Source organism: Nestor notabilis, unplaced genomic scaffold (genome assembly GCF_000696875.1).
Source record: "Nestor notabilis isolate BGI_N333 unplaced genomic scaffold, ASM69687v1 scaffold25103, whole genome shotgun sequence".
In the NCBI taxonomy this organism is placed as follows: Eukaryota; Metazoa; Chordata; class Aves; order Psittaciformes; family Psittacidae; genus Nestor; species Nestor notabilis.
This window is the reverse complement of record NW_009923721.1, coordinates 7,199-23,146: the sequence shown is the minus strand read 5'-3', so window position 1 is coordinate 23,146 and position 15,948 is coordinate 7,199. Positions and strand designations below refer to the sequence as shown.

General features: G+C 35.9%; 1 protein-coding gene across 1 annotated transcript; it reads right to left on the bottom strand.

Annotated features, from left to right (window-relative positions):
- Nucleotides 1-1,399: 1,399 nt before the first annotated feature.
- Nucleotides 1,400-15,916, bottom strand: SSX2IP (synovial sarcoma, X breakpoint 2 interacting protein). The gene is given in 13 exon segments (XM_010012301.1): nucleotides 1,400-1,547; nucleotides 1,791-1,911; nucleotides 3,481-3,592; nucleotides 5,159-5,332; nucleotides 5,770-5,906; nucleotides 7,417-7,567; nucleotides 9,395-9,566; nucleotides 9,644-9,719; nucleotides 11,383-11,518; nucleotides 12,645-12,755; nucleotides 14,596-14,796; nucleotides 15,063-15,229; nucleotides 15,874-15,916. Coding segments are annotated over 13 exon segments (1,749 nt in total).
- Between the last annotated feature and the right edge of the window lie 32 nt (nucleotides 15,917-15,948).

Sequence of the window (15,948 nt, the reverse complement as noted above, 5' to 3'; positions counted from 1 at the left end):
CTCTGCTTCCTTAAGGGTGCTCTGCAAGAACCCTACAAATATCCTCTGCAGATTGCATTGGCTACTGCTTCATCTCACTCCATGTGCAGAGCTAATCAGCAGAAACTGCAGTTGTCTGTCTTGCTTCCTGGAGAACTCCCCTTTCTTCTCTTTCCTGTGTTACTCTATTGCTATTTCTCCAGGTGGCCCAATCATTTGATTACATCTAATTTTGAAGATAACATGCAAAGCAGCAATGTGTTTTCAGCAAAGGATTCTAAGCTTCAGAGTTAATTTCCTTCCTATGACCATAAGAAAGGCACATTTCTTAGGCATCTTCCAAAAGCATGAGAGCCATACACATGCATTCAAAAGGTGCATGAAAACCCAAAGACAAGTATGATTCGTAACGGGCAAGGAAAAACTGCATGCATGGAGTCAGGTGAAGGAGACTTTGAAACATCTTACCTCTATTTGGCTATTTTTATTACATTACAAACAAAACAGATTTCCCAAAGGCTACAAACAAACAAACCAAAAAAAAAAAAAAAAAAAAAAAAAAAAAAAGAGATAAATAATCTGGAATTGATTAAAAGGAAAAACTAACAAAATCCTAAACCAGCATCAGATGTGTTGTCAGTATACAGCCTGACATCCATGATAGCTTAGTGCATACAAAAGAGAGAACCAGGGTTTCTTAGAATAAAATTACACGTTTATTGTTCACATTTGAAATAATCTGGTTCCTAACTGAACCACTGAAAGTCCTAATGCATCTGTAAACTCAGTATCACTATAAAACAATTTAAAATGCCATGTAAAATAATACTATGTATGCATGTGTTCATTTTATGGTTTCTCAGCATAACCACTTTGTCTATTTACAAATATATAAAGATTTTGCACTTTAAGTCATCTGAAATATCAAAGAGGTATTTTCAAATCACACAATAAATATAGAACCTGTTTTGTTAAAAATCTACAGTATACTGTACATTCAAGTTGAGGCAAAAGAAATTTTAATGCCAGTTACACTTGAGACATAAATGAAGGTTTCCAATAATTAAACAATTTCTAAAAGTGCTATCTCTGCCTGTGATGAAAGAGAACATGAGGATCCAATATTGTGTTACAGTCAAAGTGTCAGACTATTGCTTCATCCACAGAATCAGAGCTTTGTTACTAAAAAAATATCAAAGCTTTTATATATTTTAAATTATCTTCTTTCAGAGTTGCAAGAAAATGAAGCAAAAATGGTCTAAAAAATAAAAGCCATGTGCACACACATACACACCACAATTCAGATCACCACATAATCCTCTAGAAGAACGATCAAACTCACAGTATTGTTTCACTTTAGAATGATAAGTTTATGAACCAATCTCCAACAAAAAAACCCAAGCAGGCAACCCTAGGAAGTCTAAGGCAGTTGTTCTATGTGCAAGTTTCTACGTAGCAGAGTGCCAACTCCAGAGTCTTCCCATGACTTTGTGCATTACTCAGTTTCTTTGTCATTTTCCAGCCACTGATTTGGTTTGCTATCTCCAGCAGGTTTTCTCAATGCAGAACTGGAACAGGGAGGGGGGAGAAGAAAAGGGAAAAAAAAAAAAAAAAAAAATAAGAAAAGGAAAAAAGAGAGAATGTTACAATGCAAATAAGTTATGCCTAGGAGAGATGGTTTTAAGATATTTAATACATTTTGCTATGTATCAATCCTAAACCTCAGATTAGGCTTTCCGTAAGTTATCACAACTCAGTCTCTGTGCTCTATGTAGAGTTTAGCACTACAAAACCAACATCATTTCAGATACCTGTTATGTGCAATATACTGAGATGTCTGGCAAGGTTCTGCTGAAACAGGACCACCCAACATACAGTGAGGTTTTCTTTGCTGAGATGTAGATTTCACTAATCGATTGTCTTGGCCAGAACCTAAGAGATATATGTATCAACAGTTAAACTATAGTGCAATCGAAAACATTTGAAGGACTTTTCTCTTTGTGTGTGTTCTACTTCATAAAAACACACCAAATATCTTACAGCATGTCATATGAAGTGGAAAAATAGAATGGTCGTGTATTCTGCAGTATTGACCATAGCACTACAGAATTAAGAGCTTTTGGACAAGCGTTGTGAAAAACAAAAGTTTAGCATGAAATCAACTCTAATAAGCTCTGGAATAATATCCACATGAAGTTTTGACTCTGTGTGGCAGACATTTTTTTTTTTATGATTATTATCCAGTAGCTCAAGATCAGGATATATAAAAGATAAAAGAATGCCATTTAGAATAGAAAGTGACATTAAATACATCCAGAAACAACAGAATTTAGAAAAAGGCAGTTACAAATCAAAAGCTTTAGCATACAATGAATGTTAAACAGATCTGAAGTTGCTCACAGAGCACTAAATCAAGTCATTCTTCATGAGCAACAGCCAAACAATTTTAGTTCTATTCCTAAAAATAAAAGTTCTACTGTGGAAAATCATTTCACACTTACAGAAAGAATTGCACAGAGAAGAAACAAGGAGAACCTAGAACATGATGCAGGCTAGTTTATCTAACAAGAATACTAATTCAAGCCATCTTTACTTGACAGATGTTTCACACATTTATCTGAAATTGTTGGCTGCCACAACAAGAATCTGTTTAACAGATTGGTATTACTTTTTTCTCCCCAATTCATTTATCTTTTTGTCTCACCCCACCACACAGCCCTTAGAAAGTATTGAAGACTCATTGGTGAAGACCAAAACACTGCATGTGCATATTCAGGAATGAGGGCATGGAAAATGAGCTTACCAATTTGAAAGAAAGAAATACTTCCAATAAATACTCCAAACTACACATCATGTAGCCATATTTTAATTTTCTTTCTAAACTTACTCCTTGATGGAGATACTAATCTTAAAATTGGTTATTGTTCAAATTTATCATTATGCTCTTTTTGCTATTTCTTTTTCCAAAGGATTCTTTTCTTACTGAATATGTATGCATGCATGTTTAATATTACTTAATCTCAAATAATTAATGCTGCCACCTCCACGTTATAATGTTCTTGTTCCCAAAACTTGTTTCACATCTATATAGATCTCTAAGTCATGATTTCTTCAACTGCCTTGGCAATTAATATGCTTACGTTTAATTTAAGTTCATAATTCTAGAAGTTCCCTGTTCTTAACAGCTGTCCTGTCAGGTACTTGACACTCACCAGATTACCTCACAAATACAAAATCATTATGTAAGTAATTATCAGGGAAGGAGTTATCATGATTTCCTTTTAAAAAGGAGATTTAGAAACACCAGTTACCCTGATAGACAGAGGCACAGATACATGGTAAAATTTGTCTTGGGCAGGTTTCTTTTTTGTGGTGTGGAGGTTTTTTGGTTTTTGGTTTTTTTTTTTTAATAGTTTCATTCATATTTGCATCTTCTAATTGAAAGGGTGGGAGAGAGAGAAGAAACACATTACAAGAACATAGCTTGAACCAAATACTTGCTTCCTAAGAAGGCACTTGGAGTTGTCGCATTTTCAGAGTGCTTGTAATCAGTAGAAATACTTAAGAACTGTTGCTTCAGCCATGCTCCTCTATCTTCTTCAAATGCCTTCCTCTGAGAAAAAGAGATGTCAGTTTACATTTACAACCACAGAAACAAGCTTACTGCACATTGATGCTATTCCAGCTAAGAAAGAAAAAGTTGTAACATGTCCATGCAGTTAAGGAGAGACAGCAGTTTAACATAGAATTACAGTCATGTGAACAAGCTTTTGAATCCAGCAAGGATTAGCTGAGAAGGTATTTATTTTCAGGCCAACTCCCATGGTTTTTTTCCCTGAGATCTGACTAATCCTTTCACTTTACTGTTCTCCACTCCAGTGACACTATATCCTATCACTGCCTCCTATGCTTCCCTTCCCCTTCAGTGTAGCACTACCTCCTGGAGGTAGCCATCATTTCTGAGCAGCTGCCAGTAAGGATTACTGCTTAAACCTCAACCCTGAGCCTTTACCTCAATAGATAAAAGTGATATTGAAAATAGCACTGATTACTTCCATTTGAAACTGGGGCAGAAAGGGGTTGTTTTATTTCTCAGTCATTAAGCACAAAAAAAAAAAAAAAAAAAAAAGGAAAATAATGGCAAAAGGCAAACTCCAAAAGATCCAATGGCTCTGGAATCAAGCAACAAGCTATTTCATCTCAAAAAACCATCAGTAAAACAGGTTCTATTGAGTTCATTCTAGTCCTAACCTCCTAACCTTAAGAAATCAGGTGAACAGTACTGCTTTCATCTGACCAACTGAATTCCGCAGTTCCATAAATTTTAATCACATCTCACTCCCAACTTTTTGCTCTGCATGTCAAAGCAAGCAGTTCTCCAAGTAGTAAATCTAAGGTCCATTTCTTTTTTCAATAGTTTTTTTTCCTGCCATATCTGTATGATCATAGTTTCATGACCACACACATCATCATGACCTCATTTCCCTGCTAAACTTGTAAGCCCTACAGCCTTTAACTGTTGGCTAGACCAAAGAACACTCAGAGACACATCTACCCCAACCACCTTCCAGTACATGTGCTTACTGACCAACTTCACTACAAGAACAGAATACATAATCCAAAGGAAAAGGCAACAATTACTTTGCATTTCAGCAACAGTCACTGGTTTAGTCTAAAGTTTAGGAGTCAAGTACCTTTGAGAATTCAACCCTATAGGCAAATCTGACTGAAACTTGCATAGACCTTGCTTTTGTAGGAAACCAAGCTTAAGCATCATCTACTAAAGGATTCTGTGATTAAGTGGTCTGATTTTTGGAAGTACTTACATATTGCAAAAGCTGAAACAAAGAATTAGTCACTCCAATTGCAGCAACTGTATTTTCTATTACACAAAAAAAATCCACATTTTGGGGTGGGGGTTTTTTGGTTTTGTTTTGTGGGTTGGTTTGTTTTCTGGTGTTTTTTGGGGTCTGTTTTTCTAATGCCAACAGAATGATCTCCTACAATGACCATAAATGCGTTTTATACAGTATGGGAATGATCTTTCTCCATAGATGTCAGCAAACAGATATTGTTGGATGGCTGCACTTTGGTATGTATAGCAGTAAAACTACTTAAAAATCATGATTCATCTTCCATAGGCACTTCCTTTTCTAACACCTTTCCACTTTTTTAATACCTCAAGTCCTAATCTAATAGCAGCTTCTGTAAAACTTCTTCGTTCCTTCTCAAAATTCTTTCTTTGTTCTCGAAATAGTCTCCATTCTTCCTGAAGACGCTCTCTTTCTTCTAGTAAATAGCAGTCCTGTAGTAACAGAGTGGTGTCATCATCACATGGACACATGAGCTGCTGCTGCAGATATAAAGCAGAGACACAAACATAGATTTGGAAGTGACTGTTAAGAGGAGCAGTATTTCCATGGGTTTTCAGTTTTATGAAGAAAAAATGACTGAAGTTTAAAATAGAAACAATGTAGTAAGTATCAAGTTGATGGCTGGTGGGGGCAGAGTTCCAGATGGCAAAGCAGAATATCCCCAGTCAGCTGACCTCATCAGCCTTCCTCACCTTTATCCCCCCCAAATTATTCCTACCGGTATTACAAGCTCTTTAAACTAACCAACCCACTAGTACACCTATACCCAGACTAAATATTAAGATGTTTTATTTTAAAAGCATTATTAAAAAAAAAGAGAGAAAAAAAATGAAGAAAGGCTCAGAGGTGAGAAAAGTGACAAATTAAAAAAGCAGCTTAGATTCAGTTGAGAAAAAGAAATATTAAAGTCTACTACCTGTAAAAGCTGTTGTTGAGTTTTGATCATTTCTTTACACTGCTGAATCTCCAATTCCAGCTTTTCAGTTTCCATCTCATGGTCTTCCCTTGAAATGACATCTTTTTCATTCAAAGCTCCTGAATGCACACGTGATACTAAGGGGAAGAAAAGAAAGCTACTTAAGAGAAAAAACACAAAACCAAAACAACAAAAATCCCTCATATCAGGTACTTACAGCAATACCAAAAGATTTTAGACTATTTATTTCATCCTGAAAGACAAATAGATATACAGCATGCTCAAAAGCACTACTGAAGATGATATCCAGAGCTGATGCTACACACATACGCATGCACAAAATCCAGTTCAGAAAAAAAATAGCAATGAAAACAGTCATTTCACACCTCCAAAGGAAAACCAAGCATCTGCACTGCAATAAGTGCCATACAAAACCCCCCACTTGTTTCAGGAGTTATTTAAAAGAAAACAAGTGAAGATTGCTCTTCAGTAACATGCTGTTAGCCTATTCTTCCCAGTCCACTTTTGAAGGGCTTGTGTGTTCATAAAAATATGATAGCAACTATATTTATCACAGATATAAAAAGATAGCCTTTTCCTTCAAGTCCTGTGAAGGAGAAAAGGAGCTAACAAACATCACGAGCACATTTTCATCCCAGTAAGGGAATGACTTAGAGAAGAATAAAATCTATTTTGTGTAATTACATGCTGCTTTAGTTTCACGCATAGGTATCACAGTGATTTTAACAGGCCAAATTTCAATGCCTTGATGTCAGTGTTTGAACATGAATTGAATCCTGGAGGACTACACTATGGTCATTTCTATAAATTAAAACAAAAAAAACAATGAAACACCAAAAGCAAACCCCAAAAGGTGATTCCAAGGAAATGGCAAATACTTGAAACATTTTTCCTGCTGTTTACAACTATTTTTTCAGTTAGCTACACCAAATCAAGTATTATTTAAAACAAGTGTTCTTAAAATCCTTCCTATGGCATAACTGTATTCTCATAGACCATCTGCTCTTCTTTGCAATTGCATGTGTGACCTTCTCAGTCTTATTCTTGACTGCAGATATCCCTATGATAGCAGCAGCATTTGCTTGCATGGAAAAGTAATACTAGGAAAGAATTTTATGTATTTTTAGCTGTCTTTTAATGCTGTTTAACAGCTGGAAACAAGGAGGGTCCATCACCATACCAGCAGCCAGTTCACTTTAGATTGCCAGAAGAAGCCTCAGAGGTACGGTTATGGCAAGCCTAGACTCCTAAGATGGATTTACATATTTTGCATCCAATTACTTCAAATTGTTACATCTGCATTACTTGAACATCCAAAAAGGCTAGGAAAGGCAACAAACTGTACTACAGGCCATGTATTTTCAAAAGAAAAACAATTATTTCTTCATAAAGTTTAAGTTTACTGTGTCAAAATATAACCATGTCCTTTCTCATAACAACAGGCTTGGTATGCAATTGCTTTCCTACAATTAAAATTCACACAAAAATTACAAATCACAAGCCCTTTCAGAAAGGCTTCCAGGTAGTTACTTTAATTTTAGCTTAGACAGTAAGTCTTAAGAGCATGATACCAAATGGAATTATAAGTAGTATTTTACATGAAAATGTAATACAATTAAACATCACCTTGGTTATCTAGCTTTTCAACATGATTTTTCAACATTCTCCATTGTTTTCTAATGCTGTTGGTAAGCTGTTCTCGCACAGTTTCACAAGACAGTTCCCACATATTCTCTTTATTTAACTCTCCAATATCGTCTTCCAAGTCTGACAGCACCTGCAGATGCAGAAACAAGAAGCTGCAGACCACTCCACTACTTCAAATACATGCAATCATTAATTTAAACATGTATGTGGATTTAATTTACTAATGGAGGAAAACCCTTATATACAGGAATGATTCTTCCATTCAGAGAAACATGACTGTCAGGGTGTTCAGTTCCCTGGCAGCATAATGCCGAAGAGACAGAAGTGACCTGGCAGTCCCCAGAATCCCACCACAGAGGGAGTGTATTACCTAGCAAGACTTACTCTCAGGTATCTTCAAGCTAGGAGAAGTTCAGACTGCTGAGTTCTGCTGTCGAACTTAAGCAGTAGCTGCCTATAAACTCACTATGCAGCATGAATAGGAATTAAAGACAAAGATTTTCTCCTGCTGAGAATCAAGTAATTTGTCCCTGCCTTATTTTACTCCATGATGAAAAAACCTCAATCAACCAACCAAACCACCACACTGAAGGTAGTGGAACTAGCACCTCCCTCTCCCCCTTCCATTTTTTGATACAGTTCAAACATCAAACCTGAATGCTATAGTGAAGAGCTAGTATATGAAAGTCTAAACGGCAAAAAGAAGACTAGCTCAGGACAATTTAGTAGGTTTAAACTGAAAAGCTATAGTCATTTGAATTCCTGGTATGCATACTCCACTCTTAAGCATCTAAACCATTCTCTACAATCCCCTTTACCTACAATTAGGCAAGAAAAATTGGATGGGAAGTACAAAACCATAGTAGCCCATTAATGCTACAACAGTTAGCAGATACTTGTCTAATCAGTGGTTAATTTCAGAGCACTAAGTCCCATTTTTTCCCTCAAGTTTGTTTCAATGCACAAGTTCATAAGGATCTTGAGCAGGACAGTGGACCTTCTCAAACAGCAAGCACTAGATCCCACAGAAAGAGCACACTCTGAAAGACTATATCTACACATATTCTTACTTATGAACATGTACTATTTGCTGTAATATAAAATGCTTCATACTTTGTTCTGTAGAGTATCCATATTCTCTTAATATCCTATTACTAGTACATCAATTGTGAGTGATTCTTAGAATCTAGCCTTTATGCATGTTTGCTGCATTTCAACTCTTTTTTTATGCTCAGGGACTTAGCTAAGTAAAAGCTCAGTTACCTTTCTAGATTATTCCTCACTTCAATCTGACATCAAAAAATAACTGCAGCTTCTAGCAGGGAATCAGCAAAATGAATGAACAACCTTTGATAAACAATGAATGTGCCCTACACTGTCCCATTAAAAAAAAAAAAAATCCAAAAAAAAAGAACACGCACAACACAAACATTCTGTAAACAAATACTTAAAACCTGCAAACAAACAAACAAAAGAAACCCAAACAAAAAACCAAAACAACCCACAAAACATTTTCTTGAATTTACCAGCAGCTCCATAAAAGAAACCAACAACTACTCTAATCCATATAGGAGCACACCCTAATTATATCACCTCCACCCCCATGAATCCTATGGGAAGCTTGGTTTCCCTGCATAAACACCTTGAAAGCTAGCATCAGCATCTTTGTATGGAAGGCAAGCAAAATCCAAAACACATCATTATATAGAACTACACACAGGTAGCTACTGCATTTGCAATTCATTTGGAGTATACTTTGAAGCTTCCATTGACTGACTGGGAAGAATACACTCAGTACTGTTAACTGACAGTAGGTTGCTTGTTTAAGTGACCATTTGTTTAAACTGATGTGCAAGCCACAGTGAACAAGATTACTTTTACTTTATTTTTTATAATGGTAAAATTACTCCAGCACTAAACCACCACACAGACTTAATTTTAACTGAAGAATACTTACTGGCCCATCTTCAGACCTTTCTTTAAGTTTCTGTTTCTGTGGTGGGAGAAGTGAAATAATCTCCTTCTTCATTTGCTGAAGAACTTTTTTCAGCTCAGCATTTTCCACTAAAAGCTGTTTTTGGCGTTGTTCATAATCGCTCAACAGAACTTTGTACATTTCTTCTTCATTTCTGGAGGAAGAAATCTTACAGTAACAACATAACAGCCATAACATAAACTTCAATTAATGTTGTTCTAAGAAAACTACCTGGCTTCTGTCTTATCAGTCCTCCATGCACCTCTCTTCCCATCAGCTCTACCAACATAATTTAGAACTTCCATAGCTACAAATGAAAAGGATATTTCAAAGTGTGAACAACATGCAAATATATGAACATTCACATAATATTGCATTTACCTATTTGCATTTACATGTAGTTATTGTCAAGAGACCACATTATCCAAATATTCCCCTCAGTCTTCCGACCCGTATGAAACCACATTACCCTGATTAAAGTAATTGAGTAACATAGCCAAGGGAAGACGATAAATTTGTGTGTGTTTGGAAATTCATGGAGGGATGTATTCTCTCTCATCCCATTTTATACTTTCTTATGCATTTCTTAATGACACCTTCATCCCTATTTCAACATCTTCATCAGTCATTTATCAACTTTAACCTCTCTTCTGCCAATAATGCCAGTTACACCTGCAGTTTAGAGTAATCAACTTCCTGATGTCCCACAAGATGTTCCTCAAAACAAAGAAGCCTCTCTTCCCACATTTGAAGAAAACAAACCAACCAACGAACCACACATAAAACAAACACCACCCAAAAAAACCCACGAAAAACAAAACCCAAACCCATCACTACAGATCAGTGGTCCAAACACAATGCTAGTTTGCTATCAAGCAAACAGTAACTACATTTAAGCCTGTTATTTTGACTTCACTTATACTTGAACTAGTACTAGCCCAATTGCAGTCAAGAACATGCCATGAGTAAATTTTGCTGACCTCAGGGTGAGGCTTCTAAAGATTACTGAGCTGATACCTGAAGACTTTCTGAAGCCAGAATAGGTGTTCCTGCTACAGTGTCCTAATCTGGTCTGTCTTACCCTAAAGCTCTTTCAGAAGACTAAACCAGCAGAAAAATAGTTTGGCAACAACATGAATAGTTTTCTTCTGGTTTAGTGAACTAAAGCAGCTTACTTAAAACACAACATGCACTACAGCTAACACACAGCTAAGTGTTTTGGGGCTGTCAGGAAGGATAAGACAGGAAGAGCAGGACTTCCACTAGAGATAGATGATACAAATACTCTAAGGCCAGATATATGAGCCATAAGTGCAGGTTTTTTCCTATTACATAACTGATACCCATTTTCAGCAACACACCACGAAAAACTGTGCTCATGTTAAATAGCACTGATGCCTTGCACACAATTTTTAGGCAGCACAACATATGGGTATTCATATGATAAAGGAGATTTCTTTTCTCCTCATTTCACAAAACACTAGGTGCTACATATGTCTTGTGTTACTTCCTCTCCAAAATTTCTCATGGCTTGTCCTTAACACAAGCAGACAGTAGTATCTTAAGGGGAGGAAAAAGGTTCATGCAGCGGTCCTTCCCTATTGCAACTGGTAAGCATAATACAATGTTTATGACACTATCTAAGGTCTTGTGATGGCAGCAGCAGTACTAAAGAGGAGAGACAGCTCTGTCTTAGAAACTGATTCCACAGAATTCTCCTTAGTAAAAAAACATTTCATTTTGTAAAGATCTCCAATTGGTTTGTGCTTGATAAACAACCTTATGGAACAATATAAAAGATAGCCTTACACAGTCAGCTGACATGAAATATTACATCTTTTACATAATGTTCTAACATTAAATAAAATCTACAAGAGGGCCATACTGACTTTAAAGATACCCAGAATATTTAAGTATTTTTAACATATAGAATATGGTGGTTTGCTGTAGTAAAATCCGGAGCTACTTACCTATCTTTTTGTCCTTTTTATTCATGACTAATTGATGTAAGCGTTCCTTTAATTTGTTATATTCTCTTTCTTTCCTCTTCATATCATGATTGTACTGTGTAGCTCTGCTTGAGATTATGTTCTGTAATTTCTGTACCTAAAAGCAACCCCACAAAAACTGTGTTTCTTCAACTAAAGCATAACTACAATGGGTTTATTCAGAAAACCTAAACACAAGAAGCAAAATTATACTTCTAATTAAACTGTATTTCTGGTGAAAGGAAGTGACAAACGGAATCAGAACTCTCCCAACCCATGGATTCTGACCTCAGACTTCTCAAGGGAGTTGGTGTCTTTTCTGCAGAAACCAATATCACAAGCAACATATTATAATATTACAGTTCCTCTGAAATACAACTGAACTCATGTTCTGGCAATTCACAGACTCCTTTAATACCTTTATTGAACAGAGCAGAGAAAGACATATTCTTGCTTTCAGTAAATAATGTTCAGGATCTAGTTTTACTCTAAAGTATGCTTGTTAGGTTTACACTAAAGATAGTGAACTACTGATCTTCTGGGCAGTAGGATTCTGGAAGACAGACTATTCCATTTGGTCTAAAAGGACATTAAAACATATCATAAAGCAAAAGTTTGGCCTGTACTATCAATACTTGGGGTTGGGTTTTGGTTTTGTTTTGTTTTTTGGGTTTGTATTTTTCCCCTTCCTCCCCCCAATTGTCAGTTTTAAGCTTACAAACATATAGCACATTGAATATTCTAGGCTATAACTTTAGAATATTCACTATATACAGATACTGCTGTGTTCACTAACTGTATGGATAGGTTATGGTCACAGAGAACACTCTCAGAAACTTAGGAGCCATGTAAAGAATAGGGAGAAGGTATGGGGGCAGGGATGTGAGGGAGGTAAGCACACTGGAAACAACTCCCAAACTAAAACAGCATCTTGGATTTCAAAGGGTCTTCTGATCTTGGTTCTTCTTTTAAACATCTAAGATAAAGCTATGCTCAGAAGTACAGAAAGCCTTAAAAAACAACATATATGCATTTCTGCAGTACTCTCTGCTATTATTATAACTTGGACCTATCCCTTACAGAGCTTATTTACCCATATGTAACATGCCAATTTCACTTCGGTGAAAGACAACATTTACAAACAAAATAAGAATTCAATGTGAACAATTACAAGGCTCACTGCAATAAAAATATATTACTGAGTATCTAGGTAATGACTTGTGTTGATGTACAGGACAACTCACTTCATCCTTTTCATTTTTAAGTAACTGGTGCAAATTTCTGTTCTTGCTTTGCAATTGTCTGTCTCTTTCTTGCAGTCCAACTATTTCCCTTTTAGATAATTCCAGCTGTTCCTAGAAAAAGGATATTGATAGTTCAGTATCAGCAAGAATTAGTAGCAAAGGATTAACAAAAAAAAAAAAAAAAAAAAAAAAAAAGCCCCACAAAAAAAGAAACAAAAAACAAACCAAAAAACCAAACAAACCCCTTCAAACAGAAAACCCCAATAAAACATACAAACCAGACTGCCAAACCACCTCACTTTAAGTTTGCCTATATATTTATCTCTGATGTTTTGGGGATGATCTTGCTCCAGAAAATAGAATTAACGTGTCATTGAGGCTGCAAGAAATATGATTCTCTAGTACAAGTAACACTCCTGCTCACAAGAAACAAAGATTTGGCTTGGTATTTAAACAGGAATTATCTTACATAGTTATTACTTTTCATTATGTTGGGATTCTGTAAGCATTTCTATACAGGTAGAGTGAGGCAGATACTAAGCAACCTGTATGAACTTGGGACTACAGTTTTACTGGAGTGTTTCTGTTAAATAATCAAGACAACAATTAACACAGATATGCAGCCTATGACCACAGCAAAACAAACGAGTTATTTCATATACGTAGAGTAAAGCTAGAGAGGTGATCTTACTATAACACATAATGCGAAACCAGCATTTTAGACATTTTTCCACAAAGAGGTAACTCAAACCTGAAAATGTCAACTTTGACAGAGCCAAACACTACACACAAGCTCTTTTTATTTGTATGTATAGCAAGTTATGAATGTGTAGAGATATTCAAGCAACAAGAATTTCTAAGCAAACTACACTGGAATACAGGTAACAAAATAGCGTAAGTCAAGAGGACTGCTGCATGGTATCTGAAAGAATTTACACAAGAAACCTTACAAGCTGACAGCTAAATTAAATGCCCTGGGATTGAAGTAGTACTAACAAGGTTCCCCTCCCAATACCATCAGGTTAATGCCATTTGTCTAGGGAAAATAACGGGAGTGTTCCAGAAGCTAACATTAGATAGTATTTGTATAAAATTAAGTGCAGCTACACATGATTTTTAGCATCAGATAGAAATGCTTCTACCTGGAAGACCTATCTCAGCAAGACTACTATGATTTTGAGAATCTACAGCAGTATTTGTGAGGGAGATAGTGCTGGTCAGCCCCAGTGAAAAAACAAGCCTGAAATGCTCCAAAACATGCACTGATGATCCTTGACAAGATCAAGGGAAAGACAACACTAATATGACTGCACATCAAGTGCCCATGAAGTAGCATCTAAGCTTCCACAGTGATTTCTCTTGTGCATGTATTTATCTTGTGATAAAATGAAGCTTAGTAGCTTCAGGCTTGACGACAGCTTCTGAGCAATTATTAAGAAGAGACTTCATATTTGGCTACCCAAAAAAAACCAACAGCAACAAAAGACACCCCCCCCAAAAAAAAGCTACAGATATAGAGCAAAACTGATAATAACACTGTGACACAATAGAAATGCCAAGTGCAGTTCTAGTGGTTACAATTATATTGGAAAAATCAACTTTTATTGCTGGGCATAATCCTTCTAAGTAGTACTGAATGGTATGACCTGAACTGTTTAACATTTTCACCCACAGCATGCATTAACACTTCTAATCCAAACAGTCTCCTCTATTCCTTGATTAAAGAGGCCAGAATTCTAAATAAGTTTTTAGTTCTCCAATTCATATTTCATTAATTTACAGAATTTTCAAATGGAAAAATTACTTCCAAAATACAACCCAAATTGCACATTAAAATATAACTCCAGATTAGTACTGGGGAGAACAAACAAAAAAGCACTCACTGTTAAGAATGTTAACATCTATTAAACAGAAGTGCTGCATAATAATTGTGGAATTATCTTGGGTTTACCTTTAATTTAGCATAGCAGTTTTGCAAGTGATCCATATCACTACCGAGTTTCAGATGCTGCATTTCTACTTCTTCCTGAGCTCGAAGGTTCTTGTGCTGCAGTACAAGCAATTCATTCATGCAATTTATGATAGATATTAAGTTTAATTCTTTTCCTTTGGACTCCATATAAATAGAGGGAAAGCCCAGTGTTGTCAATTCCTGGTAAAAAGACAAGGAGGGGTGGAGAATAAATAACTGCAACAATCTTCCACAATTCTCTCAAAGAAAGAAACAGAACCAGGTGCAATTCTATATGAACCTTTTCCTATATTCCCACACCATCTCCCCAGAAAATCCTATTTCTCAGAAACTTCAGCTTCTGAGCATTGAGAAAGAAGCCTTCTTAATCCAGTGAATCTATACTACCACAATTGATATAATGTCACCTTCGCACAACCTCCAATAAACAGCAAGAACTGACTTACCCTATCAAGGTAGGATACACTCTGTTCAATATTCTCTTCTGTGCAGAAGGCACTGAAAAAGCCGTGCATGCTTTTGGATGAAGGCAGTGACAAACGTAGCACTTGTGAGTTCATATTTGAGGGAGATATACTCTTATCTGAGGTATATTGAAAAATATTTTTGCTATCTAAAAGTTAAAAACATTAAGAAAGAAGTCAGGGCTAATAGTTTAGGACACAAAAAGTCAAATCTCTTACCACCCAAATTATTACAGAAGTTTACAATTCTAGAGCTTTGAATGTCACTTAGAACTGCACATTTAACAATTCACAATTAAAAAAAAAATAGGATTCCATTAAAGATTTCATAACTTAATAACATCTTAAGGTATTACATCCTTCTAAATTTTACTCATCTGCCAAGATCCACAAATTTTACTCTTCCACTATATAGAAGGAAAAGAAAAATATTTACTCCTTTGATATATTTGTAATCAATTTATGAGGCAAAAGAATATAGAACAAGTAGCAAAACCTCTGAAAATACAACATATTCTGAAAGATGTGACAAAAAAAAGTGTGAGAAGTCTTAGAATCTTCATATACATGTGTGTGTGTGTGTGTGTGTGTGTGTGTGTGTGTTTTAATGACAGTATTTTACAGTGGTATATCTGAACAGACACAAACCAAAACAAAGCACTGTAAGTACTACATATTATTTAATAGTCTGTTTAACTAGTCAAATGTCATGCATGGAACTCCAATCTCTCTTAGGCGCTGTATCGCCACCAGTAAGGATAAATCCAATAAATTCAAAATATTACCAGTTTACCTGATGACAGCACTGGCACAGTAATAGTCTTCCAGTCTCCCATAGCAACAAAGACAGGCAGGGTACCTGAGCAAC